This window comes from Chrysemys picta, chromosome 5 (assembly GCF_011386835.1).
Source record: "Chrysemys picta bellii isolate R12L10 chromosome 5, ASM1138683v2, whole genome shotgun sequence".
NCBI classification, from domain to species: domain Eukaryota; kingdom Metazoa; phylum Chordata; order Testudines; family Emydidae; genus Chrysemys; species Chrysemys picta.
Genome location: NC_088795.1, coordinates 46,247,492 through 46,275,052, shown reverse-complemented (window position 1 = coordinate 46,275,052; position 27,561 = coordinate 46,247,492). Strand labels below are relative to the sequence as shown.

The window sequence follows — 27,561 nt, the reverse complement described above, 5'->3', positions numbered from 1 at the left end:
AGTTGTTATTGGGGCATTTAGTGCACTGGACAATGTATCCCACATGTGATAGGCATGTGTCCGATCCATGGATCTTGAAAGGTGTCTTATGGGCAGTGTTAATCATCGGAACAGTGGAAATAGGTATGTCTACAGCTTGCAAAGTCCTCACCTAGTGCTGCCATATAAAACTCCCCCAGCCCTGCGCGGCCCTGCTCCCCTCAGCAGGTGCTAATCTGGAGCATTAGCCCAGCCCCTGGAGTGGTAAAGGGGAGATTCACCAAGCCACCCCAGGGATAGGGAGCCGATATCCACAGCAGAAAATCTACCCTACATCTTTATTATAATGGAGGATGTGGGTGAATGACTGCAATACATCCTTAAATAGGGGGCTCAGTGTAGTAGGTGCGCGGCGCCACCTTAAGAGTCCGGGGGAGGAGGCCAATTCTGTGCGAGGATGCGAGTTTATTACCCGCCTGCGGCTCGCGCATTAATTCGACGTTTCGCGCGCTCTCCTGTGATTGCCCTATGGCTCGCGCAGTAGCTCAGAGTCCCGCACGCGCCGCAGCGAGCTGTACGAATTTAGCTCGGGCACAGATCAATGTTAGTCTCTCTCTCTCGCGCGCGCCTCCTTGGCCGGCTGCGTGTCTCGTGCGCGTTCTCGCGCCTTGGGTAGAATTCTCGAGCCACGGCGGTTAAGGAACTGGGCGTGTCTGAGTCTTATTCGTGAGTTTGGCGCGAGCTTGTGAGGGTGACGTGTCCTGTCGGTGACCAATCGGAGCGAGCAGAGGAGGTGGCCGAATGTGCCTCGCCCCCTCGCTCTTCCCTCATGCCCGTATTGGGCGGAGCCGGCGCTGGCCTGGTAGTGATGGCGGACGATGGAGATGGGAAACTAAGAACTGAGGGTAGCAGCGGTGGTGTCCTGGGGGGCGGGGGCGCAGAGGAGCCGCCCCCGGCGGCGGCGGGAGGCTGGGCTGTGGGTGGCGAGATGCTGCTGAACGTGGGGCTGTTGGCGCTGGTGCTGCTGGCGGCCTATCGGCTCTACCTGCGCTGGGGGAAGCGGAGCGGCCCGGGGGGCGCGGCCCAGCAGAGCCAGGCCGCCTCCCTGCCCCGAATGAAGCGGCGGGACTTCACGCTGGAGCAGCTGCACGAGTACGACGGGGCCCGCACCCCTCGCATTCTACTGGCCGTCAACGGCAAAGTCTTCGACGTGACCAAAGGCAGCAAGTTCTACGGGCCTGGTGAGGAGCCAGCGGGGGCTGCGGGCGCGGCTTCGCCTCCCCCCACAGCTGCTCTTCGGCTGGGGTGGAATCGTGCCCCCAAGCGCAGCACGATCCCCCTCAGGTGGGGGAGCCCTGCCTCTGCCCAAACTCCCCTTCCCGGCGGGGAGCAGGCGCTCCGTGTGCTCCCCCTCGGCTGCCTCTGGCTGGCAGGTTGCTCGCTGTGAGGCTGGTGTGGGGATGGGTGGGCTGGCAGGGCGTGCGCGTATCCATGCGGCTGGGGGGGGCTGTTCCAAAGTGCAAGCTACCGCTCATGCTGCTTATCTCAACCAGCCGCCCGTCCGTGGGCTGCGTGCTTTAAAATAGCCGAGTGCTGTTTTGGGACGCCCACATGTGAAAGGTTCTTGCAGACCCTGCTCTCTCTCCCTTCCTGGCCTTGCAGCTACAGTCCTGGCTGTTAACACTCCTGCTCACTGAGCTCTGACTGAAATGTGAAGGGACGTCTGTGAAATAGTTGAAATTCTGAGTGGAACTGGAGCTAACCGTCTCTGTTTGTGTTTAATTGAGTGTAGGGATATAGTACTTCGTTTCTCAATCTGTCCTAATGGAAGGTGGGTCGAAGTGAAAGTTGATGGTGTCTTATTGATTTCATTCTAGCTTTAACAGCTGGAAAACACATGGAAGATTTGCTTATTTCATGGTGCAAATGACCTCTTCTCTTCTTAACACTACAAATCTTAACCTCAGGATAATTGGCGTGTAAGAGACTTCAGGTATCAGCACTACTTATGTAGCCTTTAAAAGCTTAAACTTAATCTCTTGGGGGCAGAGATTGCTTGTAAGATTTACTTCTCAGGAGCAAAAACCCTACGAAATTAAATGTAGAGGTGTAGTAGTGTCCGTCCCAGGATATTAGAGAGACAAGGTTGGGTGAGGTAATATCTTTTATTGGAACAACTTTTGTTGGTGAGAGAGACATGCTTTTGAGCACACAGCTCTTCTTCAGGTCTGGGAATGATACTCTGAGCCTGACAGCTAAATGCAAGGTGGAACAGGTTGTTTAGCATAAGTAGTTAGCACATATTCTAGGGACCATTCAAGGTATACTGGCCTGTTAACACCTCTGTGTGACAAAAAGAGGGGGTTAGTGAGTTAGACTGTTGTAATAAGCCATAAATCCAATGTCTCTAGTCAGTCCATGATTTTCATGTCTAGCAGAGATAGGAATTTAAGCTCCCAGGCTTATCTTCTGAAAGTGTTCTGTGGATTTCTCTTGAGGATGAAGACTGACCGCTTTGTGAAAAGTGTTCACCCACAGGTGATGCGGTGTTTTTCATCTTTTATCATTTTCTTGTGGGAGTTCACTTTATAGTGATTGTTTTGTTTTCACCCACATTGTGGTTTTTGGGGCATTTAGTATACTGGATGATGTATACCACATGTTGTGATAGGCATATGTAGGATCCATAGATCTTGAAGGGTGTGTTTGGGGGTGGAGTGGGTTAGATCATTGTAGCAGTGAAGATATGTCTGCAGGTTTTGCATCTGTTGTTCTGGAAGGGTCTGATGTTGCTTTGATTTGGTGTGTCCTGGTCTGTCCGGAGCTTGGCTCTGATGCTGAGCTTGGAAAGGTTGGGGGGTGGTTTGAAGGCCAGAAGAGGGGGTTCAGGAACAATTTCTTTCAGGATGGGGGCCCCATTGAGTATGAGTTGTAGTAGATGATACACCTACGGGTTTCAGTATGGGGTAGTAGGTGACAACGAGGGGCCACTCTACCTTGAATGCTTGTTTCTCTCTCCAACAGAAGTTGCTCCAACAAAATATATTACTTCACCCACCTTGTGTCTCTAAGGGCTAGTCTACACAGGCAATGCTAAAGCGCTGCTGCGGCAGCACTTTAACTTGGGTTGTATAGTCATGGCAGAGCGCTGGGAGAGAAAACCACCACCATGAGAGGTGTAGCTACCAGCACTGGAAGTGCAGCACTTTACAGCGCTGGCACTTGCTGCGCTCGGGGGGAGTTTTTTCAGACCCCCAAGCAAGAAAGTTGCAGGGCTGTAAATTGCCAGTGTAGACAAGCCCTAAGAAGTTAGTGTTGAATTTCTATATTTACGTTGAAGCTTGTTTATTATAAATACATCCTGTGCTTTCATACCTTTTTTTTTTTTTTGCCAGTGAGGTGGGTAACTTTAACATTGTACACAAGGCAGTTCAAACTATGCTGAAGGAATGTATAGTTGTAATCAATCAAGAAAATCATCTGTAAACAATGGTATGTTGGAAAACCTGGGCCAACTCAGCACCTTGAGAATTTTTTTTTAAAGTAGGTATGACACTTCTTTTCTCTGTATGAAGAGATGGGAGAGATGCCCATTTTCTTCAAAAGGGACAATGTCAAGTTAAACAATGTGTAGTTATTTAAAAAACAAACTTGTCAGCTCTTTTACTACTAATCTGATAAACAAATTTTATAAATCTAATGTTCCTTTTCAGCATTCCTGATGTCTACTCTTTAGTTTCATTATTTGGTCTCAAATTCGACTAGCCAACTTCACTTTCTGGTTCTTATCCGCTAGTAGTAATATAAAGTCTGTGCTGCAAATACTGCTGTATAGTGTATACATCCAAACCTCTTTAATATACTTCTTCAAGTATATTAAAACATTTTTACTACTGCGTATTGTAAAAGCCTCACAAATTCTGGGCCTGTACTACTTGATCATATCCTCTGTCTAATGGGCAGTAAACAAAATGAAGAAATCTTAGTACATTATGTCATAGATATATGAATTTTCTTTCTTCTGTTTTTGTCAGAGCTTAATAGTTTTATTTTTATGTATTTCTTTGTGGGTTTTTTTAAACTGACAGCATGGGCATTTAAATATAGTGCATATGTGCGTAGAACAGAGGTGGGCAAACTACGGCCTGCGGGACCGTCCTGCCTGGCCCTTGAGCTCCTGGCAGGGGAGGCTAGTCCCCGGCCCCTCCCCCACAGCGCGCTGCGAGCGCTCTGGCCTGCTGCTCCTGCCAGGCAGTGCGGGCGGCGTGGCTGGCTCCGGCCAGGTGGCGTGGCTGCAAGCTCCTGCTGTTCTGAGCAGCGTGGTAAGGGGGCAGGAGGTCCCAGGGGACAGTCAGGGGACAGGGGTGGTTGGATGGGGTGGAGGTTGTGTGGGGGGGTGGTCAGGGGACTGGGAACAGGGTGGGTTGGATAGGTGTGGGAATCCTGGGGGGGGGGGTAGCTATCAGAGGGCGGGGGTGTGGATAGGGGTCGGGGCAGTCAGGACAGGGAGCAGGGGGGGTTGGATAGGGGCTGTGGTCCTGGGGGGCAGTTAGGGGTGGGGGTGTGGATAGGGGTCAGGGAGCTGGGGGGTTGGATAGGCGTGGGAGTCCTGAGAAGGGGGGGGCCTGTCTGGGGGCAGGGGTGTGGATAAGGGTCGGGGCAGTCAGGGGACAGGGAGTAGGGGGTGGGGTACCGGGGGGTGGTTAGGGGACAAGGAGCGGGGGGGGGGGGGGGGTTGGATGGGTCAGGGGTTCTGAGGGGGTCAGGAAGTGGGAGGGGGCGGGGGCCAGGCTGTTTGGGGAGGCACAGCTTTCCCTACCTGGCCCTCCATACAGTTTGCAACGCCAGTGTGGCCCTCAGGCCAATACGTTTGCCCACCCCTGGCATAGAATCTACATGCTGAAAAGTTAGGAAGTGTTCTGTAATCAAAATAACTCCATGTAGTAATTTTAAAATCTTCCATCTTAAAATTGTTTAACATAAGTAATATGATTAGTCCACCCCTTGAATCTCTATTAATAGTGGGGGAGGAAATAAAACCCTATCTTTCTAGGAAATTAAACTGTTTTCTGATCCTTGTCAGCAACTATTGTCCCTGAACAGTGCTGATAGTGGATTAATTCCTATTGTAGATGGACCAAACCATTTTTAGCACTGTTACAGAAATCTGTCACTCTCTAACGGTGCTGAACACATTTTTGTCATCATAGTAGTTGTCAGACCTCTAATGGCATTGGTTTAGGGAGACTACTGGGGACAGTAGTAGTCCAGTTTCAAACGAGAGATAATTTAAAGGGTGTCAAACTATCTGTTTTTGACATGAATATAAAATGTCCACTTATGAACAAGTTTATCAAAACAGTCTTTTCTCTTGAATAAGTTGAGAGCATAACCATGGGTTAAAAGGTGACTTAACTACTGGTGAAAATGATTTGAGGGTTACAGGAATGGATTTTAGATAGTTAGTTAATTCACATGGTTATCTTTCTTTGGTGAACAGACTTTGTTCAAATTATACATGTAGAAATAATGAACACTAAATTTGTTATTTCGATAACATGTTTACATAGCATGCAAGTTTCAGATTGTGCCACTGATAAACAAAATAATTTGTTACAGTCAGCTAAAATACTACATACCTCAAGGGTGAATAAATCAATTTTACCATAGTTGTGAAACCGGCTTAATTGTTGTTGCTGCAGTGTATTTTTCCTGTGCTTAAGCAATAATTCACTTATGTGGGAGCTCCTAATGATATCTCAGAAGGGGCAGATGGTGAAAGCTTGGTGATGTACTTTATTTTAATACTCCGTCAAATCAGTACACTCAAAGTGAGTTGACTGGCTTCTCTAGCATTTGTTTTATTAGGTCTGGGGTGGTGCTTCTGTGAATAATAAAAACAGGAGTCATGCTTCACTTGAATTTTCATCTTAATACTCTGGAAAGACAGTAAATTTGTAACAGTTAAGGTCACAGCTTTGGTTTGTCTCAGTTAAGGTTGTAACTATCTTTCTCTAAAGGTACTATATTGACTGGGTTCCTGCTCTTGGGTATTGTGCTTCTAGTTAAAGACAAGCTGGAACTTCTTCACTCTCAGGGCAGGTCTACACTACAGCCGGGATCGACGCTCTGAGATCGATCCACCGGTGGTTGATTTAGCAGGTCTAGTGATTATCTGCCAAATTGACAGCAGATCGCTCTCCAGTTGACCCCTGTACTCTACCCCGAATGAGAAGAGTAAGGTAAGTCTCCCGTTGACCCCCCCCCCCCCCCCACGGTGTAGACCCTGCGGTAACTCGACCTAAGGTATGTCGACTCGTAGCATAGGTTGACTTACCGCGGTAGTGTAGACATAGCCTCAGGCTCATTGAATAAGTGTGTCTTGAGCACAGATGTTCCGCCAGTTTTATTTCACTGTAATTCTTTTGTGACTCCTTTCCTTGTTGAAACTGCACCATTTTGGCCAGTTCTAGCTCTCTGCTGGATTTGTGAACTTAGGTTTTGTTTAGGCTGGTACTGTATCTGCATCCGAAGAAGTGGGCTGTAGTCCACGAAAGCTTATGCTCTAATAAATTTGTTAGTCTCTAAGGTGCCACAAGTCCTCCTGTTCTTCTTTTTTTTGTATCTTCTGACTAATTTGTTCTGTTCCAGTACGTGCCTTAGCACTCTGAACCATGCTCTGGTAGCGGTGGTCTAACTTAGAGATTGCTCTTAGGAGTTGCTTCAATGCTTATCTGTGCAGGGGTATCATCCTATCTACTTCAAAAGTGTTGATTCTCTGTTGAATCATGCTTAATACTCTCTTGCCTCTGGTGACATACAAGTTGTCAGAATGCATTGTCTTACTCCTATTTTTTCCCTAGATTTGACTGAAAAGACTTCGGAAGATGATCTGGGGTATCTCCCAGTTCTGAAGATATTACCTGAAACTCTGTAATTGGAAGCAGATTGTTTTTGAGGCCTCTAAGTGAGATGGCTCAGAATACTTCAGAAACACCTGGCTCTAAGTAGATTTCCAGGCCCCGTATCTAGAGAAGTTATGGTCTTGTTTGTATGCCTGCTGGATAAAAGGTTCAGTACAGAAATTGCAGCGACTCCCTCCCAGTGAAACCAAAGTTTGGTACATGCTGATTTCCTCTTTGTCCCTCTTTCCTGAAATGTGGCACCCAGAACTGGACACACTACTGGAGTTGAGGCCTGAGTAGAGCGGAAGAATTACTTCTCGTGTCTTGGTTGCAATATTCCTGCTAATATATCCCAAAATGATGTTTGCTTTTTCACAACAGCGATAAACTGTTGACTCATAATTAGCTTGTGGCCCACTATGACCCCGTTCCCTTTCTGCAATACAGTACTCCTTCCTGGGAAGTTATTTCCCATTTTGTATGTGTGCAACTGATTGTTCCTTCCTAAGTGGAGTACTTTGCATTTGTCCTTATTGAATTTTATCCTATTGATTTCAGACCATATCTCCAGTTTGTCCAGATCACTTTGAATTTTAATCCTATCCTCCAAAGCACTTGCAACCCCTCCCAGCTTGGTATCCTCTGCAAACTTTGTAAGTGTACTCTTTGCCACTATCTAAATCATTGATAATGATATTGAACAGAACTGGACTGCAAACTGATCCCCACAGGACCCCGCACGTCATATGCCCTTCCAGCTTGACTGTAAACCACTGATAACTACTCTCTGAGAATGGTTTTCCAACAAGTTATGCACCACCTTTTAATAGCTCCATCTAAGTTGTATTTCCCTCGTTCGTTTATGAGGAGGTCATTTGAGACAGTATCAAAAGCTTTATTAAAGTTAAGATAGACCACATCTACCACTCCACACACAAGGCTTGTTAGCCTGTCTAAGAAAACTATTAGGTTGTTTTGATATGATTTGTTCTTGACAAATCCATGCTGACTGTTGTTTCACTTTATTATCTTCTAGGTGTCTGTAAATTTATTGGTTAATTATTTGCTCCATTATCTTTCTAGGTACTGAAGTTAAGCTGACTGGTTTGTAACTCCCCGGGTCCTTATTTCCCTTTCTATAGATGGGCACTATATTTGCCCTTTTCCAGTCCTCTAGAATCTCACCGGTCTTCCATGACTTTTTGAAGATCTGGTTAATGGCTCAGATATCTCCTCAGTCAGCTCCTTGAGTATTCTAGGATGTATTTCATCAGGCCCTTGGTGACTTGAAGACATGTAACTTGTCTAAGTAATTTTTAACTTGTGTTTTTTCCCTATTTTGTTTTCTGATTCTACCTCATTCACTATGTTAGACGTCCAATTGCTAATAACCTTTTTGGTGAAAACTAAAATAAAAAAAAGTGTGTCTGAGATAAAGGCAGGCCTTATTGCTATGTAGTTTTAGTACAAAGATGTTCCCTGAAGTGGGAGTGTCAGTGCTGAGCGCTTTCAGCCTGGTAACTCATCCCTTGAAACCTTTAGGGTTGAGCAAGTAATATATTTAGCACATATATTTAATTTTTCATCAATAGGTCTGTGATTACTTTCCCAATATGGGTAAGCATTATCACCTTTTTTTGCATATGGAGTAACTGAGTTGAGAAGTAATTTGCACAATCATGCAGCTCTGCCTCTAACTTGCTGTCAATAAAACCCAAGTCACCTGACTCCCACTGATATTGGTACCTTGCAGATGTGGCTCTGGTGCAAAAAAAACATTGATTCAATTTTTTGTCACTATAGCATTAGCACAGATTTCCCCAAGGCACTCACATCCACTGGTGCAGGACAGTGCAGTGTTTTTGTCCTCAACGTCACAACCTGATGGCATCCAAGTCTCGAAGCTGTCTGTACAGGAGACTTCTGACACTTGTACTGTTTACATAGAGTTTATTCTAAATAAAACTTGTGTACAGAATTCTGCGCCCATGCTGGGGTGCAGAATTCATATTGCCTGCATATTTCTGTGCTCCCTGCGCAGAAAAACGCAAAAGAAATTTGCGGGCGGGGACACGTGTCTCTTCTGCTGGAGCAGCTTCAAAGACGCAAATCACTGCGGGGGGAGGGAGGCTGGGTGTGCGTGCCTGCGGGGGCGACGTTGATCACCGTCAGGGGGAGGGGCTGGCCAACAAGCGAGACACTTCTGTCCCTCTCTCAATACTGCGGCTCGAGGGGCGTGGAGGAGGGTAGGTCTCTTTGTTATGCAGGAGGAAGGCTTTGTCCCTGAGGCAGAAATGTAGCTGCCTGCCTGCCTCGTAAAATGGAACTTCTTGAGAATTGAAAAAACACTTAATTAATATTAGTATGTTACTGAAAATTATTTGTTTTTAAGTTAAAGAAAATAGCTTTTGTAAAAAGCCCCCACATTTTGTTCATGTTGCTGTTGATGGTTAATTGATCTCATTCTCTGAGGCAGAAATGTAGCAACCTGTGTGCATAGTAAAATCGTTATTCTATTGTTAGCTAACTGTTCCCATTCTCACTCAGTTCCCCTGGGAGCATAAAAACCTGCAAAAGTTTTAAGGCCCCTACATTGCCAGAGTGATGTAAAGCCTTATAAATGACAGTAAGGGAATCTGCTAGGAAGATCTATGTGCTTTCTCACTTTTTTCCTGTGCCAAAGTGGCACAGTGGGGTTAGATTTTTACTTACCCATTTAAAAGGCAAATTCACATGGTCAGCATTTACCAAGCAGTCAATAAAATGTCAGGACAATCAGAACCAAACACTTACCAAAGTACCCACATAGGTCCAGGACAATGATTAGCAAAACTCACACATGAAAGTCATAGAAAGTCTGAGCAATTTAAAACGACGTTCTGCTTTTTTTTTTTAATTTCCTATTTGGTGGTCTGTAATTTAAATTACAATCCAGGATTAGAAGTGGAATGCAGGGTATTAGTTACCAAGTATTTGTAACTTAACTTTTGTGGGTTTAGGAAATGCTGAATAGTTATTGTGACTTTTTTCTGTATTGTAGTTTAAATAACTTACCAAAATATTTGAAACTGGTGTGATTCTATTGGATTATTTTGACAAATAAAATTTGCAGACTTTTTAAAAAAAATTGTGCAGAATTTTTAATTTTTTGGCACATAATTTTAAATTGTTTGGTGCAGAATTCCCCCCAGGAATAAAAGCTTTGCCCTGTTATCAGATATTCCAAGATGGAGTTGTAAGCATCATTTTTGCAAGTTGCAGGTGGCCTGAAGACATCAAAACGAAACTTGATGTTTAGCATTGTTGTTTTTTATGGCTTTCATTCCATTCAAGGTGCCTAACCACACAAGCTTGAGAGGTACCCTGCTTTTCAGAGATATGTATTTTACTAATCAGATATACAGAGCCAGTGAGGATAATATTGTATTTGACTATGTACTGTGTTGTACAATGAGGTGGAAACAGGGTCAGAATTTGCAGAGTCAACCCTCTTAACATCTGGGGGAATGACCAGACTCTGGCGTTGATATGAAGCTATCAATGGAACTTGCTCCAATCTGTGACTGAAATCTGTGTAACATAAAATAATTTCCTTGTCTACCAACTTGTTCTAATTGAATGTTAGTCAAACAGTTACAGTGGTAACATAAGCTTCCTGTTGGCAAACACAGCATGCCATTTGACCTCTTGCAAAAGACTGCTACTGTCCACTGTCATTCTGTGCATACTGATTACTCATTTTAATTTTAGGTATTTGTTGCCAGCTCAAATTAGGACTTCAGTCTATAGTCAGAGTTTGAGGGGACAAACCACGAAGGTCCAAGACTTAATATTTCAGTTAATTGAATTAATTGCATACATGGGTAGTGTACAAAGTGGTAGGGTTAGGTTCTGAACAAGGTGAAGTACCCCAACTACTGCATTTTCATATACTTTTTTTTAAATATGCCAACTTAAAAATAATTAGTGTCAGGAAATTCTAGGACTGACACTAGTGTCTTTTCTGGTAAGTTACCAATTTGTATAAACCATTTCATCTTGTATCTTAGAATTTGTGGTAGGTCATGTTCAAGAAAAAAATCAAAAGCAACAAAAAGAAGGTTGGAATTTTGCATGTCATCTGTTTTTAACTATTACTATGTTGGAGTGGAAAAACATCCATTGCCAGAAACAAAATGCTTCCAAGTAAAGACTTAAATTTAACTGAGGCAGCTTCTTTTGTATAGCATCTTTCATATAAACTGTACCTGAAAATACTTTAATGTTAATTTCTCTCAGCAGTGCAAGTAGGCCGGTACACTCTGGTACGCCGTACCAGCAAGTTATTTATAGCCAGTACAGCGTACCAGAAAGACACAGCAGCAGCCCTGCCAGAGGAGAGGGCTGCGGGGCAGGGCTGAGGGTTCTGCTCCTCTCCCTGCTGGGAGGGACAGCAGGAGAAGGAGCAGAATGCCAGCAGCAACTCTGGCGGCTGTACCCGTCCCAGCTTTGCCCCCGCAGCCCTGTCTCCGGCAGGGCTGCTGCTGTAGTACAAAGAAGGACAGACGCAGCTCTGTGCCTGGAAGAGGCGGGGCTGGGAGGTCTGCTCCTTTCCCTGCTGCCCTTCCCAGCAGGAAAAGGAGTAGAACCCCCAGCCCCGCCCCCTGCCCTTCCATGGAGCTGCATCTCTGTGTACCACAGCAGTAGCCCCGCCGGAGGAAAGGGCATGGATTTTACGTGCACCACTGAATTTTCTTCTTACCTATGCCTGTTAACTTAAACTAGCAGGCAAGACAAGTTTTCATTTGACACTGGAACTGAATTTGGGAGATACGGGAAACCAGTTCCTGACAACAGGAGCTACAGAGAAAGTAGTATTCATTCTGAATGTGAAGGGGACAGGCTAATTCTCAAACTCCCTCAATTTGTTTGGGAATAGAGATAGATCTATGGAAGGCAGGAGCAAGCTCATGGATTTTTTGTTGTTGTTACATTTTATATGTATAGTTGGGATTGGAAAACATAATCCCGACTATACATATGAAATGATGGGGTCTAAATTAGCTGTTACCACTCAAGAAAGAGATCTTGGAGTCATTATGGATAGTTCTCTGAAAACATCCACTCAGTGTGCAGCGGCAGTCAAAAAAGCTAACAATGTTGGAATCATTAAGAAAAGGATAGATAATAAGACAAAGTATCATATTGCCGCTATATAAATCCATTGGGCCGCCTACATCTTGAATACTATGTGGTGATCGGGTCGCCCCGTCTCAAAAAAGTTGTATTGGAATTGGAAAAAGGCAACAAAAATGATTAGGGGTATGGAATAGCTTCCATATGAGGAGAGCTTAATCAGACTGGGACTTTTCAGCTTGGAAAAGAGATGACTACGGGGGGGATATGATAGAGGACTGGTATGGAGAAAGTAAATAAAGTATTGTTTATTCCTTCTCATAACACAAGAACGGGGAAGGAGGTGTAACCAAATAAAATTAATAGGCAGCAGGTTTAAAACAAGAGGAAGTTTTTTTTTTTTTTTTTTTTTTTTTCCCCCACACAATGCACAGGTAGCCGGTGGAACTCCTTGCCAGAGGATGTTGTGAAAGCCAAGAATATATGGAAAGGTCCATCAATGGCTATTAACCAGGATGGGCAGGGATGGTGTCCCTAGCCTCTTTTGCCAGAAGCTGGGAATGGGCGACGGGATGGATCACAGGATGATGACCTGTTCTGTTCATTCCCTCTGGGGCACCTGGCATTAGCCACTGTTGGAAGACAGGATACTGGGCTAGATGGACCTTTAGTCTGACCAAGTATGGCCATTCTTATGTTCTTAGGTAAATTTATTTAAAAGGGTGATTTTTTTTTTTTAAAAAGTGGATTCCAAAATGAATGTGGGTGAGGTAATCACACTTCTTTTTAGGTGGTAGAGGGCAGGCAGGAACATTTGGCACATGCTGCATCTTAAATAAATGAGATTAGAGAAAATCTTAGAAGTTCAAACACTGAAGGTGAAGAGATTTCAATATAGGGAGACAAGATGCATAGCTATTCATGGCCATATAAATACACCATGAAAATTTTTTTAAGGAAACATCAATTTAATCACACTTGTCAGAAAACTTTACCTACAAATGTAACGACTGACAACTAAGATACTAGGAGAAAGGAAGAAAGTAGGGCTGTTGATTGATTAAAACTGTGATTAATCGCAATTACACTGTTAAACAATAATAGAATACCACTTGAAATTTATTAAATGATTTTTCTACATTTTCAAAAATATTGATTTCAATTATAATACATTTCACTTTATATTTTTATTACAAATATTTGCACTGGAAAAATACGGTTTCTTTTGCTTATTTTTAAATTCACCTCATTCAAGTATTGTAGAGCAATCTCTTTATCGTGAAAGTGCAACTTACAAATGTAGATTTTTTTTGTCTGTTTGTTACATAACTGCACTAAATAACAAAACAATTAAAACTTTAGAGCCTACAAGTCCACTCGGTCCATCTGTGGTGGTAAACTTGAAAACGGAAATTGGCTGTTTTTAAAGTCCCATCTCAACAAGGCTTTGTCTAATTTGAAGCTTATCCCCCAAAATCTTTGTTATAGTCACTATATGAGAGAGTTCAGGTGGAAAACTTTTTTAGGGTTTTAGGAGGGATCCTCAAATTCTGGTTTGGAATAGAAAGCAAATTACAACCGTAATAGAGGAAATTCTAGTATGATAGCCAAATTCATTTTATTTGGCAATTGCTTATTTGCTCCCTCACTATAACCCTATATTATCTCTTGATTAAAAGAAATATAACGTGTCCCACATGTAGTAGTGATGCTGTAGCCTATCTTACAAGCTGATTATTTTTCCTTCTGACTTTTCAGCATTCCATTAAGGAATTCCATCCCCTCAAATTTCTTAGACTCAGTCCTAGATAAGGCTATTTCAGGTGGCTGTATACAATGTCCAAATGCCAAGAGTATTTTCAATCTGGAATTTTTGGCTACCAATGCATTAGCTAAACAAAGCGTCACAGAAAAATGGAAGAATGTAAATTGTGATTAAAATTTAACAGAACTTGTATCTTCCTCCTTGATGGTTGGTAACCGCACTTCAGCAATTGCTGGTATGGACATTTATACCTGAGCTGTACCACTTCCTGTATTGCTAGTTGGAACAATCCAAGGTTACCGCTAAAGTGTTGGTCCACATCGATGGTCTGGGAGCATTAGTCTGGTGCATTGTTACAGTAAGGCAAGGGCGTAGGACCTATCTGTAACCCTTGATGGCCTGTTGTGACCTAGAGACTTCCCTCCTCCCCCTTCTTGATTTGGAGACATCCTCAGACCTAATTTGTCTCCCTTCTGCCCCCACAGGGGTTTAGGGGAGAGGGGCTTGGAGCGAGGTTTCTAGACACCCCTGCCAGCTGTGAACAACTTGGGGGAGTGGCAGTGAACCAAGACACCACCCACAAAACACAGCTCCCCCACTTAGCCCATGTGGGCAGAGGGTAGGGGTGGGGGAAATTTGGGGGTCCAGCCATGATTGGAGTTTGGGGGCTTGTCAGTATAGTGAGGAAGGAGTTGTTGGGTGGTGGGGAAGGAATTTGGGGGAGAGCATTGTGGGGGTGTCTGGAGTGGGGGGCCTCAGCTCAAAAAGTCTGAAAACTGCTCAAAGTGCAGACGGGTTAGCGAGCAGCTCTGTGAAGCAGGGGGTGTGCAGGGAGAGGGGTAGCTAGGGGCTGTGTGCGGATAGCTCGGGATGCAGGGAGAGGGGTAGCTAGGGGCTGTGTGATGGGAGCCCCCTCCCCCATCGTTGCTGCTCCCCCGAGTGCTCTGCCAGCCCTGGAGCTGGGTTCTCCCGCCCGGGTGGCAGCTGCATGTGCGGTCAAAGGGGTCTGGAAGGTGAGGAGCAACTGCAGCCCTGGGCACCAGCAGCAGGAGATGGGGGAATACCGCATCTGCCTGCTCCATAGCACCAGCTAGAACAGGAGCTGCCCCACACTTCCCCACTCCAGCTTTCAGCCTCTTAACCGGGCTAGGGGAGAGAAGGAGGTGTGGGGGTGCATATGGAGCTGCCTCCTGGGCTGCCCCACTCTGGGTAAGGTGCTACAGTTTTGGGGGAGGTGCAATGCCCCCTGCACCCTGAATTCCACCCAGGGGCTTGGGGCTTTAGCCCCGTGGGGAGCACTGTGGCCCCCTGGTTGAGAACCAGTGTTCTAGAACAAGCATATGTATATCTTGATTTGCATACCAGCCCATCAGTGTACATGGTGGCTTTTAAAGCATGTTAAATGAGTTAAAAAACTGGCTTCTTGCCTTGAAGAGCTTACAATCTAAACTCTGTAGACAAATATACAGAAGTTAACTCAGGTCAGGGGAGGGAGAAGAGGGTTCAATCATTTAACCTCCTCCCAAACACAAACAGAAAAGGTATACAGCTGTTAAGTTGCTTGAAGACTTGTTCTGCTGCCTACCGTACCATAAGTGTATTTAAAAATGACTTTTCTTTTATGTTTTGCTGTTTAGTCTATTTGTTTTATTTTTCTTTTGTAATGTTCAGTCTTGAACAACATTCACATTTAAATGCTAACCTAATACTGCCAAAAGCAATTTTTTTTTTTTTTTAGAACTCCATTTAATTTTCACATTTTTCTGAGTTAAAATAACTCAGTAACTTTTTTGTAATTGGGTATAATTATGTAAGGCTAAGCCCATTGCATATGATAAACTGTTGCTCTTTTTTGATACTGTTGTTATTCTAATAAACTAGTGCTTTAAAATATTTGACCATTTTTTCACTTATTTAACAATATTTGACTAATTTACCAGTTATTTTTGGACCAGTCAAATGCCAGCATTGCTTCCTGCCTTGTCTGCCTTTCCATGTACAAGTTGTTAATACAGTTACTTAATCTTTTCCTCTTGTGAATTATAACTACTTCCACACTAGTTACAACTGTGAATTGTTCAAACCCGGCCAATCTTCCTTGGGTCATATTTGCAGTAGGCCCAAATATAAAAGAAAATGTGATTGATTTGGAGTGCTCAGCTGTGACTGATTAGTTTCAGGGGTGCTGAACACTCTCAAATCCAAAATAAGTCCAGATGGAGCTATGGGTGCTCAGCCCTACTTATTTCAAGCTGAGCATCTAAAATTACTGAATACATCTAAACATTTTGGCCCTAGTGTTTATAGTAACATAGGTGCCCTTTGCAAAATAGCCTACATCACTTGTGACCCTTTATTTTGTTTTGCTTTTTTAGAAATTAGCTTTTTAAGACTCTTAGCTATATTTGCTTTGTTTTTTAGGAAATCTTAGTTTGTGCTTTTGGTATAAAATAACTAGATCTGAATTTCTAGATGTCAGTCTGCCCATCTGGATTCTTGTACTGAACTCTTCACCAGGATGTCAAGCACATGTTTTTGTACTCTTCTATATCAGATTACATTGCAAAGGACTCAAAAGAAGTATACAAACTTTTACTGAAATGATTGGTTTGTGATTGGCATATAACTTGCTCTTTGAGAGAGAGCGAGAGCATGTTTTGAATGAATTGGATTTTGTGCACAAGTTCATATTTTAAAGGAAAGGATATTCAGGTTGTAATATGCTACTCTAGATGGCTATAATCATCCACTTTGTGTCAAGTTTCAGTATCCAGTTTGATGCTCAAGTCTTAACAAGAGTTCTTGGCTGTTGGAGCATGCTCAGTGTTGTACCTCTTGTGTTCATGAGAAACACAACAGTGGTTAATCTGATTCAGTATTTTTGTGTGTGTAGATCATGTCACAAATGTCTTTGTATCCATTTTCTTTTTCATATCCTTCCTGGTATAGGATTACTGAGTACCGAAATAGAGCAGCGTTGTTAATGTTATACTGTATTTAAGAGAAGCCTTTTTGGGGCTGGAGGAGGTGATGTGGAAATACACGTACCCTTGCAATGTTGGCTTGATGTTACCCTCTCACAAACAAGGCAGTTATTTCAGTGAAATAATACTGAAGAGAAGTACATTCCATGAAAAGTGCTATGTAAGAGCTAGGTATCGGAAATAGCTCCCTCAACATTTTTCTGTTTGTTCATGCTACAGTATGTCCAGTGGGACCTCTAGTTGCTTATAGCCCTATTGTGCGATGTTTAAACACTTACACCCTGCCCTGAAAAATTTACAGTCTAAATAGACAGGACAGACAAAGCATGGGAGAAAGGAAGGATTATCATCTCTGTTTTACAGATAGGGGAAATGAGGCACAGAGTAAATTTTACAAGGCTATATGGGAACTCGGTGGCGCAAGACTGACTTAACACAGACCATTCTGATCAAGCATCTTTCCCGCCCCTAAATTGAATATACTTGCACCTTCCTGGGTGACTCTTCTCTGTTAAGTACAAGGAAAATTGTTCCATAACACCTTTTTAAAGTTAGTTTGAAAAAATATTTTTAAAATATAGATGGGTGGCAGCCTATTAAATCTTGTAACTAGGTAATTGCCACAGAGGGGCTCAGCAAAAGCAAACCGTGTAATCCAGTATTTGATATAAAATATTGTTTACTCAGAAATTTACATTCAATGAATCCTGGTGTAAACAACCAGAATTAGAATGTTTTCCCTCTTACTCCAGAAGAAATTGGTGCCTCTTTGGGAGACGTTTCAGAATCACTGCAGTACAGGGTGATGGAAGGCTTATTTCTAATGAGTTCACTTTCTGGAATGGTCAATATACAGTACCTTCACCTGATCTTTCTTCAAGGAAGAGGGAATATGCGGTAAATTCATGCTGGCAATTTTAGGTCAGTTAGACTTGAAATACAGCAATTTGAGTTCCCATACAATGGCTGAAGTCCTATTTCAAGGACTAGCATTAAATGTAGTGATTTAGACATGACCTTGCTAGTTGAAAAGAAACTCGTTTATGCTTTTGTAATGAACATGTTAAGTCTCTGGCAGAACATTAATATTTGACCACTTTATTAGAAAAGAGACTACTAGAAATTACAGGTCTTATTACTCATCTATAATCATTTTTTTGTTGTCAGCAAAACTGGATGGATGCATAATTCTTCACAGGTTGCAAAGCAAACAAAAAATTCCAAAGGCCACCCTAAATGCTTTAAGATGGATCATGAAAACATAATTACAGTATCTTGTTATTTTTACCAATATTCTTGTTGTTTTTAATGGAAAATTTTCTTAAAGTAAATAATCATAATCTAATTTCCTGTTTCAATTAGCATGGGTTGACTAGCAGAGAAGTTAATTTTCCTTAAGGAGGGCCTCAAACTGGAATAATTTGCAGCAGGTTGAATATTACATTAAATGCAGCTTTCCAAAGAACCATACAACTTCCCAATTTACAGAAACAGCTGTAAAGCTTGTAAAATCCTGGTAAGTTTTTACTCTAGATACATGGAGCAAAAGCCTTTCTGAGAAACTTTTGCTTAGACATATGTCAGTCCACACATTCCCATTAGAAGACATTGACTTTATACTGAAAGCCGAAGTTACTTAAGTAGGTAAGGCATTTATTGAAACATTCAGTATGGGAAAGGAACATTGTTTTAAGTGCTTTGGGAAAGAAAAATCTGAAATAAAATGTCATTCCATTCTGTAGGCTGTAGTTAGTAATTGCTTTTTCTAGGGAGTTATGACACCATATGGTATCAGGCAAGGAATGAAGTTTGTGTAGTCTAGCGGCTTATGTTTTTCTATTTTTTTTTTCTTTTTTTTTTTTTTTTGTACTCTAATTCAGAACTTCAAGGACTAGGTGATGTTATAAGTAGATGTATTGGAGTACTGCAGATTGACTTCAGGTGGATCGTCTTTAAAGAATTTGGTTTTGGTGCTCCTGCTTCAGTGACGAGGGGCCTTCCCCCCTTTTGCTCTGGCTTTTTAAGTTACTATCAATCTTCATACTCCAAAAAGATAGTCACCATCATTTCAGCTCTATTTACAGACTAATACTGTATTTTCTGGCGTATAAGACTACTTTTTAACCCAGGAAAATCTTCTCAAAAGTCGGGGGTCGTCTTATACGCCGGGTGTCGTCTTATAGGGCGGGTGCTGAAACTTCCGAGCCGGACTGGAGAATCTGCGGTCGCCGCATATGGTGGGGGGAGCTCAAAAACGGCCGCGGCCGCATCCCCGCCCGATGACGAGGTGAGGGGGCGCCTCACCGGGAAGGTGTAAGTGAAGGGCGGAGCAAGCTGCAGGCGTCCGGGACGCCCGGGGTATGGAAAAAAGAGATAGAGCGGCGCTGTACCCAGAAAAACACGCCTCTTTCACCCGTCTGGCCCGCCCTTGTATCCTATTACCGTACCTCCTTCTCTGCCTCTCAGATCTCGCTCCTGAGGACTGCAGTGAAGCGGCGCAGGCGCGCATGTGCGAGATCTGAGAGGCAGAGAAGGAGGTAATAGGATACAAGGGCGGGCCAGACGGGTGAAAGAGGCGTGTTTGCGCTACCGCTCTGATAGTCTTGGAGACAGGGAGGGCTGGGCAGGCAGGGAGAGCTGACCAATCCAAGCAGGCTTTGTATACAACAACCAGCCAATCGCCGGTAAGGTACATCGCTTGCCGTGATTGGCTGGTTGTTGTATACTGGGTACCACATACAGTACAGCACCAGTATCTGTACCTGTTCATACAGTATAGCACCAGTACATACAGTACAGTATACAAATGTCCAACAGTCAAAACCCCATCATGGCTCCAACAGCAAGAAGAAAGAAATATGAAGCCAGTTTCAAACTTAAAGTTGTAAACTTTGCCATGGAACATAATAACTGCGCTGCTGCAAGACAATATGGAGTAACAGAAAAGATGGTTCGGGACTGGAAAGCAAATGAAAAAGCATTGAAGAGTATGCCAAGGGGTAAGTGTGCATTAAGAAGAGGCACTCCACATTGGCCAGAACTCGAAAAACATGTAGCAGACATGGTGAATGAGCATCGCCAAAACGCTTATGTAGTGACACGAAATAAAATACATTTGTTTGCACTTCAGTGGGCCAAATCTAACCCAGATCACAGCAACAGATTTAAGGCCACTGTATCCTGGTGTACTAGATTCATGGGAAGGCATAATATGGTACTGAGGCAAAAGATGAAAATTGCCCCAAAATTACCTGCACATCTTGATAGCAAAGTAAATAGTTTCCATCGATACGTAATACAACAGCGCACTAAACATGGCTATGCGTTAAGTAGTATTGGAAATATGGATGAAACTCCAATGAATTTTGATATGGTTGGAAATAAAACTGTCCATCAAAAAGGTGAAAAAACAATTTTAATTAAAACAACAGGACATGAGAAGTCCAGTTTTACAGTGGTACTAGGATGCACAGCTGATGGCGCCAAACTGAGACCAATGATTATTTTTAAAAGAAAAACAATGCCGAAATTCAAGTTCCCTGTTGGTTGTTTTGTACATGTGAATGAAAAAGGCTGGATGGATGAAGAAGGGGTAAAGCTATGGCTTGATAATGTATGGAGCAGGCGACCAGGTGGACTTATTCAAAAATGTAGTCTACTGGTGTGGGATATGTTCAGGGCTCATTTAACTCCCAGCACTAAGCAAATGCTTGCAAGACTAAACACAGATGCGGCAGTTATTCCTGCAGGATTGACATCGTTGGTACAGCCACTGGATGTGTGCCTAAACAAGCCATTTAAAGATCGCTTTCAAGAACAGTGGAATGAATGGATGGTTAGCGGCAAAAAGTCATTCACAAAAGGAGGAAACATGCGTGCTCCACAGTTGGATGTTTTGTGCAAGTTTTTCATAAAAGCCTGGAATGATATTGATGCAGAAACAGTAATCAAGTCTTTCAAGAAGTGTGGCATATCAAATTCATTAGATGGTATGGAGGACGACTACTTGTGGCAAGATGAAGAGGAAGCCGAAGCTGAGACCACACCATCTGATACGGAATTCGATCCATACGATGACTGCCTTACAAATGTATCACAAGATGTCATTGATGTACTTATGATATCAGATGACGAACAGGAGGATTTTGAAGGCTTTTAAAGGGAAACTGTCACGCCAGCAAAACCTGTAAAAATACCGTAGCTTGCAGTTATGATGGGCGTTGCTAACTCGCCAGGGACTTGCCCGGCACTTGCTCTCTCTCTCTTGTTTGTTATCTTCCTCCTATCATCATCAGTTCCAGTTTGGTTGACAGCTTAGAAAACAAACAGCATGGCAGCTCCCATGGGTTTATTGTCTTATCCTTCCTTTCAGCTTTAGAGTGAATTAGGAAAAGTTTAATCCACTTGCACTGTTTTATGTTTATATGTTTGATGACAAACAGCCTTATGTTTATAAGTGACAGTTTTCCTGCTAAGTACCTGCATGTCATAAGCATTTGAATTAAAATTACCATATTGAAATCAAATCTGATGTTTTTTTAATTTTTTTTTGGTGTGCGTTGGAAGAGGGGTAGTCTTATACGGCGAGTATATCCCAAACTCTATATTTTAACTGGAAAAGTTGGGGGTCGTCTTATACGCCCAGTCGTCTTATACGCCGGAAAATACGGTACTTAAAATGCTGCAGTAGGCTAAAGGCTATTAATAGATATATTGAGTTCTGCCTACTTCTTGAGTAGCCTGCAAAATATTAATCATTCAATTTTTAGCCATTTCAATCATTTATTTCAGTGTTAAGTCTAAACTGACTGTTGAAAAGAAAATGGTGAAGGTGCATGTTAAATTGTTTTTTCCAGGGTACAATTAAAATACATGCATTCTAGAATGTATTTGGAGTAATATTTTATTTCACACTGAAATCTTTATTTTAAAAGCACTCTTGTGCCATAAAACAAGTTGGTAGTTTTTTTTTCATTCTGGCTTACTTAAATGCTTGTACTGCTTTTTGTGCACAGTCAGTCATAATTGCTTAGGCAAAGCTCCAAGTACCCTCTGTGCTGAGATTCATACACTTCAGGCAATCAGTACATATAGTACTGCATACATAACAGGAGTTAATAGGCTATGTGACTTTAATAAAGAATTAGCTTTGCATATAGAGTTTCATGATCACACTCCTCCATTCATATGCAACTTCTTCTGTCTTCTATTCACCAGTGTTCTAGTAGTGTGGGATTATAAACAATTCAAAGTCCATCTTTTAGGGTTTAGATTAGTTACTTATTGCCCTTTGCCTATTAGCATTTATTAGTGAAGATTAAATAAGGGCTGAACTAGTTAGATCCCTCTCTAATCAGTCTTGGTATTCCTCTGAGATTCTATCAGAGTGCTCATACTTTCACAAAGAAGTGTGTTAGATGAAAGAGTACTGAATATCTGGTTCAAAAACCTTTTTTTTTTTTTTTTTAGCTACATGATTGGTAGCTAACTAGCTGTAGTGTACAAAAATTGGGTGGTGGTCCCCATTTCAAATACCTTGGTGCAGAAAGGTTTGTTTGAGCTGGTATGTGGCAATGCTGTACCATCATTTATCTGGCAGCATTACCAGTTTTTGAAGAATCTAAGCTTTCACTTAAGTTTCTTGCTGTTATGTTTGTGAAGAGAACAGTGTGAATATGAACTGATGTCATGGCTATGTCTTCAGATTGACAGAAATGAGATTGGAGTGGTGTGAACAGCCCCGTGATTTAAATATGAATGTTTCATTGCTGATCTATTTAACAGAAACATCCAGCAATTTTTGGGACTGTAGCCAGATACTGGGTAGAGTAGTCCGATCACATTTTCCCCTCCACTCTTGGTGCCTGAGAAAGGGCATAAAAAGTTAATTATCTGGCATGTTGGGGGGAGGGAGGGGGGAAATGGGTGGGTGCTGGTTAATCAAATATTCCGGTTAGCTGAGTTATATTTTATCAGTGGAATACCAATTTTCAAAGTATTAGAATACAATAAAATGAATAAAGTATAAAGTACAGTATACAGGTACTCACCAATCCAGTAGTAGTACTGCGCTGCAGAGTGGTTGGTTTCTTGAAGCACTTAGGTGTATACAGGTAAAGTTTTCTATATGTTAGGTTATTTTATGACACTACATATTACTATGGGCAGCACATGGCATACATCCATATCACTAAAAATACACAACACTAAAACTACTGAACAGAATTTAATCTTCCTTTGATTTAGAAGGCACTTGAGGATCTTGCAGTGCCTCAGGATCATCATTATCAATGTCAATTATCATTGTAGATGTAGGTGGTGTAGGAAATTGGGCTGAATCTGTAATGACCCGATGACACCCTGGAAGCTGCTTTTTTGAATCAATCCCTGATATCAGTTTGCTTGTCTTTTGCCTTTTTTGCATAAAAGTAGAGTGCAGCATGTGCCACTGCATAACCTCCTGGGCAGTATACTAGTCCTGGTTACTAGATTGAATATTTGTATTGGGAGATATCAGAAATGCCAGTTAATAGAGCTTTCTAGTTGATAAAGTGCTGGATATCACAGCTTTTACTGTATATTGTACAGTACTTGCTGCTAACATATTAGCAGGATCATAGATGCATGGTAGGAGCTCAGAACCAGCATAATGAGTGCATATAGGAACCTTAGTGGAGGGGAGAAGCTGGCAAGTCTGGTTTATAAGTCTTAAAAATGTTCGTATTTTACATATAACTACACTATTAGATGAGATCTTTAGTATACCATATAGCTATACTAGACAAAGTAATGTCAGTTAGTTATTCAATATATTTTTTCATAGACTCTAACTACATTTTGGTTTGTATTTTTTTTTGTTTGCTATACATTAAAGAGTTGGTGCTTCAAACTGTAGTATGTAACTCTTTTTTTGGTTTCTACAGCTAACAGTTCCCAAAGGTTATGTTAAGTGTGTTGTGCTTGAGGAACTTGGCCACCTAACATTAAACAAATTGCCATCAAAGTTTTTGTATAACTATATTTTTGTGGTAATATGTAATCATGCAACATTTGGCTTACTTCTCTATGTATGTAAAGGAAACTTTATGGAATTTTAAAATTCTGTTTTTGCCCTCATCAATAAAAGTGTAATGAGTTAAGATAAATTCTGGAAAGCTATTTACCAACCTCAACAGGAAATCCTATCCGAGAGTCAGACTTGCTTTCCATACAGTAACCCTCTATTTGATAGTTTAAAGTTTCGTTAGCACAGTTGTATGGTTCCTCAGGTTATCTACTGCACTAAGTGGTAATTAGTTGCACTGCTATGCTGGAGCCTGATTCAACTGCATTCATGCAAGTGTATCAACTAGCTTTCTGTAGGGAAAAGGTTATGTCCATGTTTGTTCTGGTCAAACTCCAGACTAGGTAACTGTTTGCCTGTCTAAAATTCTTCTCTTATGTTCAGTTGGATAAACTATTAAAAGTAGAGGCAAGATGTTTATGAAGGTTGGGCTGTTATTCTGAAATAGGTGTGGAGACTAACTTGCCTGGTAATCTCCACAGAAATAATAAAAGGGTCAGAGGCAGGCAATTGCAGTCTTCAGATGTACTTATAAAATCTAAGATTAAATTGGCAGTTGAAAAACTTGTTACTTTTGTTTTTGGAAAAGTAACTGGCATTGTTCTCAACTCAGTTTTAGTCCCAAACTTTGATTTATTTTTACAAATAAGGTCATTAGATCAGCTTCCATGACTGGGAATAAATAGCTGTGAATGGAAAAAAAATTAAGACACTGCACTGTTTGAAACCCAAATGTGGTAGAATGGAGAACCTGAAAATAAAATGGACTTCCATCAACTTTCATTGTTCTGCCTGAGAAAGAAAAAGTAAACAGTACAAATTATAAAGCAAACTGGATTAGAAAACTAGTAAACTTTAATATAGGTAAGAATGCTTGTTTATTTTAAACAGCTATATGCCCCTTTAAACACTGACACTGTGGCTTTGATTCTGCAGTAAGCTGGTTATTAGCCTTCAAGTTGGGACTAAACGGTTAACCGATTTACACTACCAAGCTTAGACATCTTGCAGTCCAGAACTTCATTATAGAATAACTTGGAATCAAATCAGTGTAATTGCTTCATTTCCCATTTCATTGTGTTAGGGCAACTTTATAATACTTTGAATTTGATGGTTCATAAAACATTTCTTTAAAAGAACTGTGTGAAATGGTTGGACCAATACCCTGGTTTTACATTAAAAAACTGTTCTTCCACCCTTGGTATCACAGTTGAGGTCAATGACCTAACATCAGGGAACTTAAGTTGCAAGTCTATAATGGATTTCCATTTTAAGATGTTGCTAAGACTTGAAGTCAGAGGGCTAAGTCAAACTTAAATGGTCTCTTTTGTATGTATGTACTATTTCGTAGTAGAAAAGTTTTTCCTTTCTCATTCTGTTCTCATGTGCCTTCAACCTCAGAATACAGAAGCACTTGAAATGACTTTCTCACATAAGACGACAGTTTGACTTTCGATTTGGTCTTGTCAGGTAGCTGTGTAAAATATTTATTTTTCCTGCCTTTGCTTCTCTTGTCAGCCTTCCCTGTCCATCTCATAGTGATGCCCATTGTGGAGATGCAGTGCCATTAAATGCTTCAACATTACAATGCTGCTGTTCCCAACTACTCCTCCAGAAATATGGGATGATGTAAAGTCTTGTTTTTCCTGCTGTTTCTGCGCCACACACACACACACCTTACTCAAGTGTTGTGGTCAATCACTATAAATAAAAAATGAAAATATCCATTCTGTTTTCTATTTTCAGAGGGTCCATATGGAATATTTGCTGGCAGAGATGCCTCCAGGGGACTAGCAACTTTCTGTCTAGAGAAAGATGCACTCAGAGATGAATATGATGACCTATCGGACTTAAATGCTGTACAAATGGAAAGTGTTAGAGAATGGGAAATGCAATTTAAAGGTAACTTTTTAAACTAGCAAAATGTAATTGTTTACTTATACTACTGAATCTCTCACTGACAGATGGGTGGGTGCTTTTTAAAATAGGTTTCTTGCTCACTGTACAGTAATGGCAATATTTTTCTTATTGGAAAGGGAATTCTGACTTACTTACTGAGTTTTATCTTTAAAAGGAATTTTAAAAATGCCCAGGTATGTATTTTTAATTACTTTTGTTTATACAAATAGTTAAAACGGAAGTGTTATGTTTCAGACTTGATGTGTTGAAGTATAGAATTTCACTTCACTGACAGAACAGGTCTTGGAGTGACTATAGAATATGGCACCTTACAGTAATAAGATGTTCAGTGTAGATTCTATTTAATCTTTCTTGTTTGGGTGTAGTACTGATCTGTTGCATTATTTTCAGCAGGCACAGGAGATTAAAATCAACAGGCTAATCAATGGGGTTGCAAAGGTATAAGGATAGAATTTTCATTAACTTAAGTGGTGGGAGGAGAGTGGTCAAAGAATGGACAAGTGGAAAATCTCTACAAAGATATTTCAGGGTCTGATCTTGCTGTCAGTCAGCATTTAAAATTCTTTTGATTGCAGTGATGTGGAATCAGAACCTTAGCATGAAAGAGGGGGGGAGGAACCTGATCTCTAATGCACATTAGTTACAGTGAAGAGATTAAGTGGAAGTAGCTGCATTTGACTATAATGGATACATAAATGTCTTTTCCAGAAAAATATGACTACGTAGGTAGACTCCTAAAACCAGGGGAAGAACCATCAGAATATACAGATGAGGAGGATATCAAGGATCACACTAAACAGGATTGAACTTTGTAAAAAACCAAAGTCGGGGCCTTCAGAACTGCAACCTCTTATTTCCCCCATCATAATGTCCTGCATCTTTGGGTACAGTTCATCTGCTGCAAAAAAACATTCAACAGGTTTTGTACAAAGAAAATAACACAACAAAGATTTGAATACTAGGCATTATTTGTGCTGCAAAACTTTTTGTTGCAGTTTATTTGTAATGTGTTGTAAGGCTTCATTTATGAGAAGGGGCCAGGGATGTAAAAGGTGTAAAAAAAACAAAACACCCTACTCCTTGCGTTCACATAGTCCATACTTACAGGCTCTCTAAGCAAGTTTTTTAAGAAAATGACAGGTTGAGTTTTGTTTCACACGTTTTCTCCTTCCGCATTAAAAAATATTTACTCATGTACATCAATACTAGAAGTCTGGGCCACTGCAACTGGTGTTAAAATGTGAATTTCCAAATTTGTTTTGTATGTAGGCAGTACTAGCCCTGGCAGAAAAACTTCAGTTTTCTTGAGACATCATTGCAGATTTGAAGGACATAAGTGATCTTTCTCTCAAAAGGATCTGGCAAAACTATCAGCTGAAGCCTGCCTTTTATCTGTCCCCTAAATCAAATATTAATTGTGCCTTATTTCACTTAAATAGACTTGAATTGTTTTAAGGGAAAGCCCCCAATCTGTGGTTTCATAGGCACCATTAAGACTGAAATTAAAATGTTTTATTGACTAGCAAACCTTGATGTCATTCTGTATATAGAATGGAAAAGGATTACTCAGTGTTACTGCCATATGTTAATATACATAAACTTAATTAGCATTGTGATGGCCAAATGCATTCCCTCATGCTTCCTTTTAAATAAACCGCCCAACCCCCAGGAGCTGCCTAATATTTGGGAGCCTAGCCTTCACAACGCTGTAGTGAGGGTGTGTGCGTGTGTGTCTCTGGGTGGGTGTCTGACTGCAAGACTTGGGAGGGATTATTTCTGCAGATATTGTAAATACAAGTACCATTTTAATAAAGCATGTACAATACCAAA

General features: G+C 41.6%; 1 protein-coding gene across 1 annotated transcript; it reads left to right on the top strand.

Annotated features, from left to right (window-relative positions):
- The first annotated feature begins 698 nt into the window (after positions 1 to 698).
- Positions 699 to 27,561, top strand: PGRMC2 (progesterone receptor membrane component 2). Its single transcript, XM_005282755.5, has 3 exons — positions 699 to 1,220; positions 25,558 to 25,713; positions 26,440 to 27,561. Exons 1-3 carry the CDS (start codon positions 809 to 811, stop codon positions 26,535 to 26,537), a joined length of 666 nt encoding a protein of 221 aa, XP_005282812.1. The 5' UTR covers positions 699 to 808; the 3' UTR covers positions 26,538 to 27,561.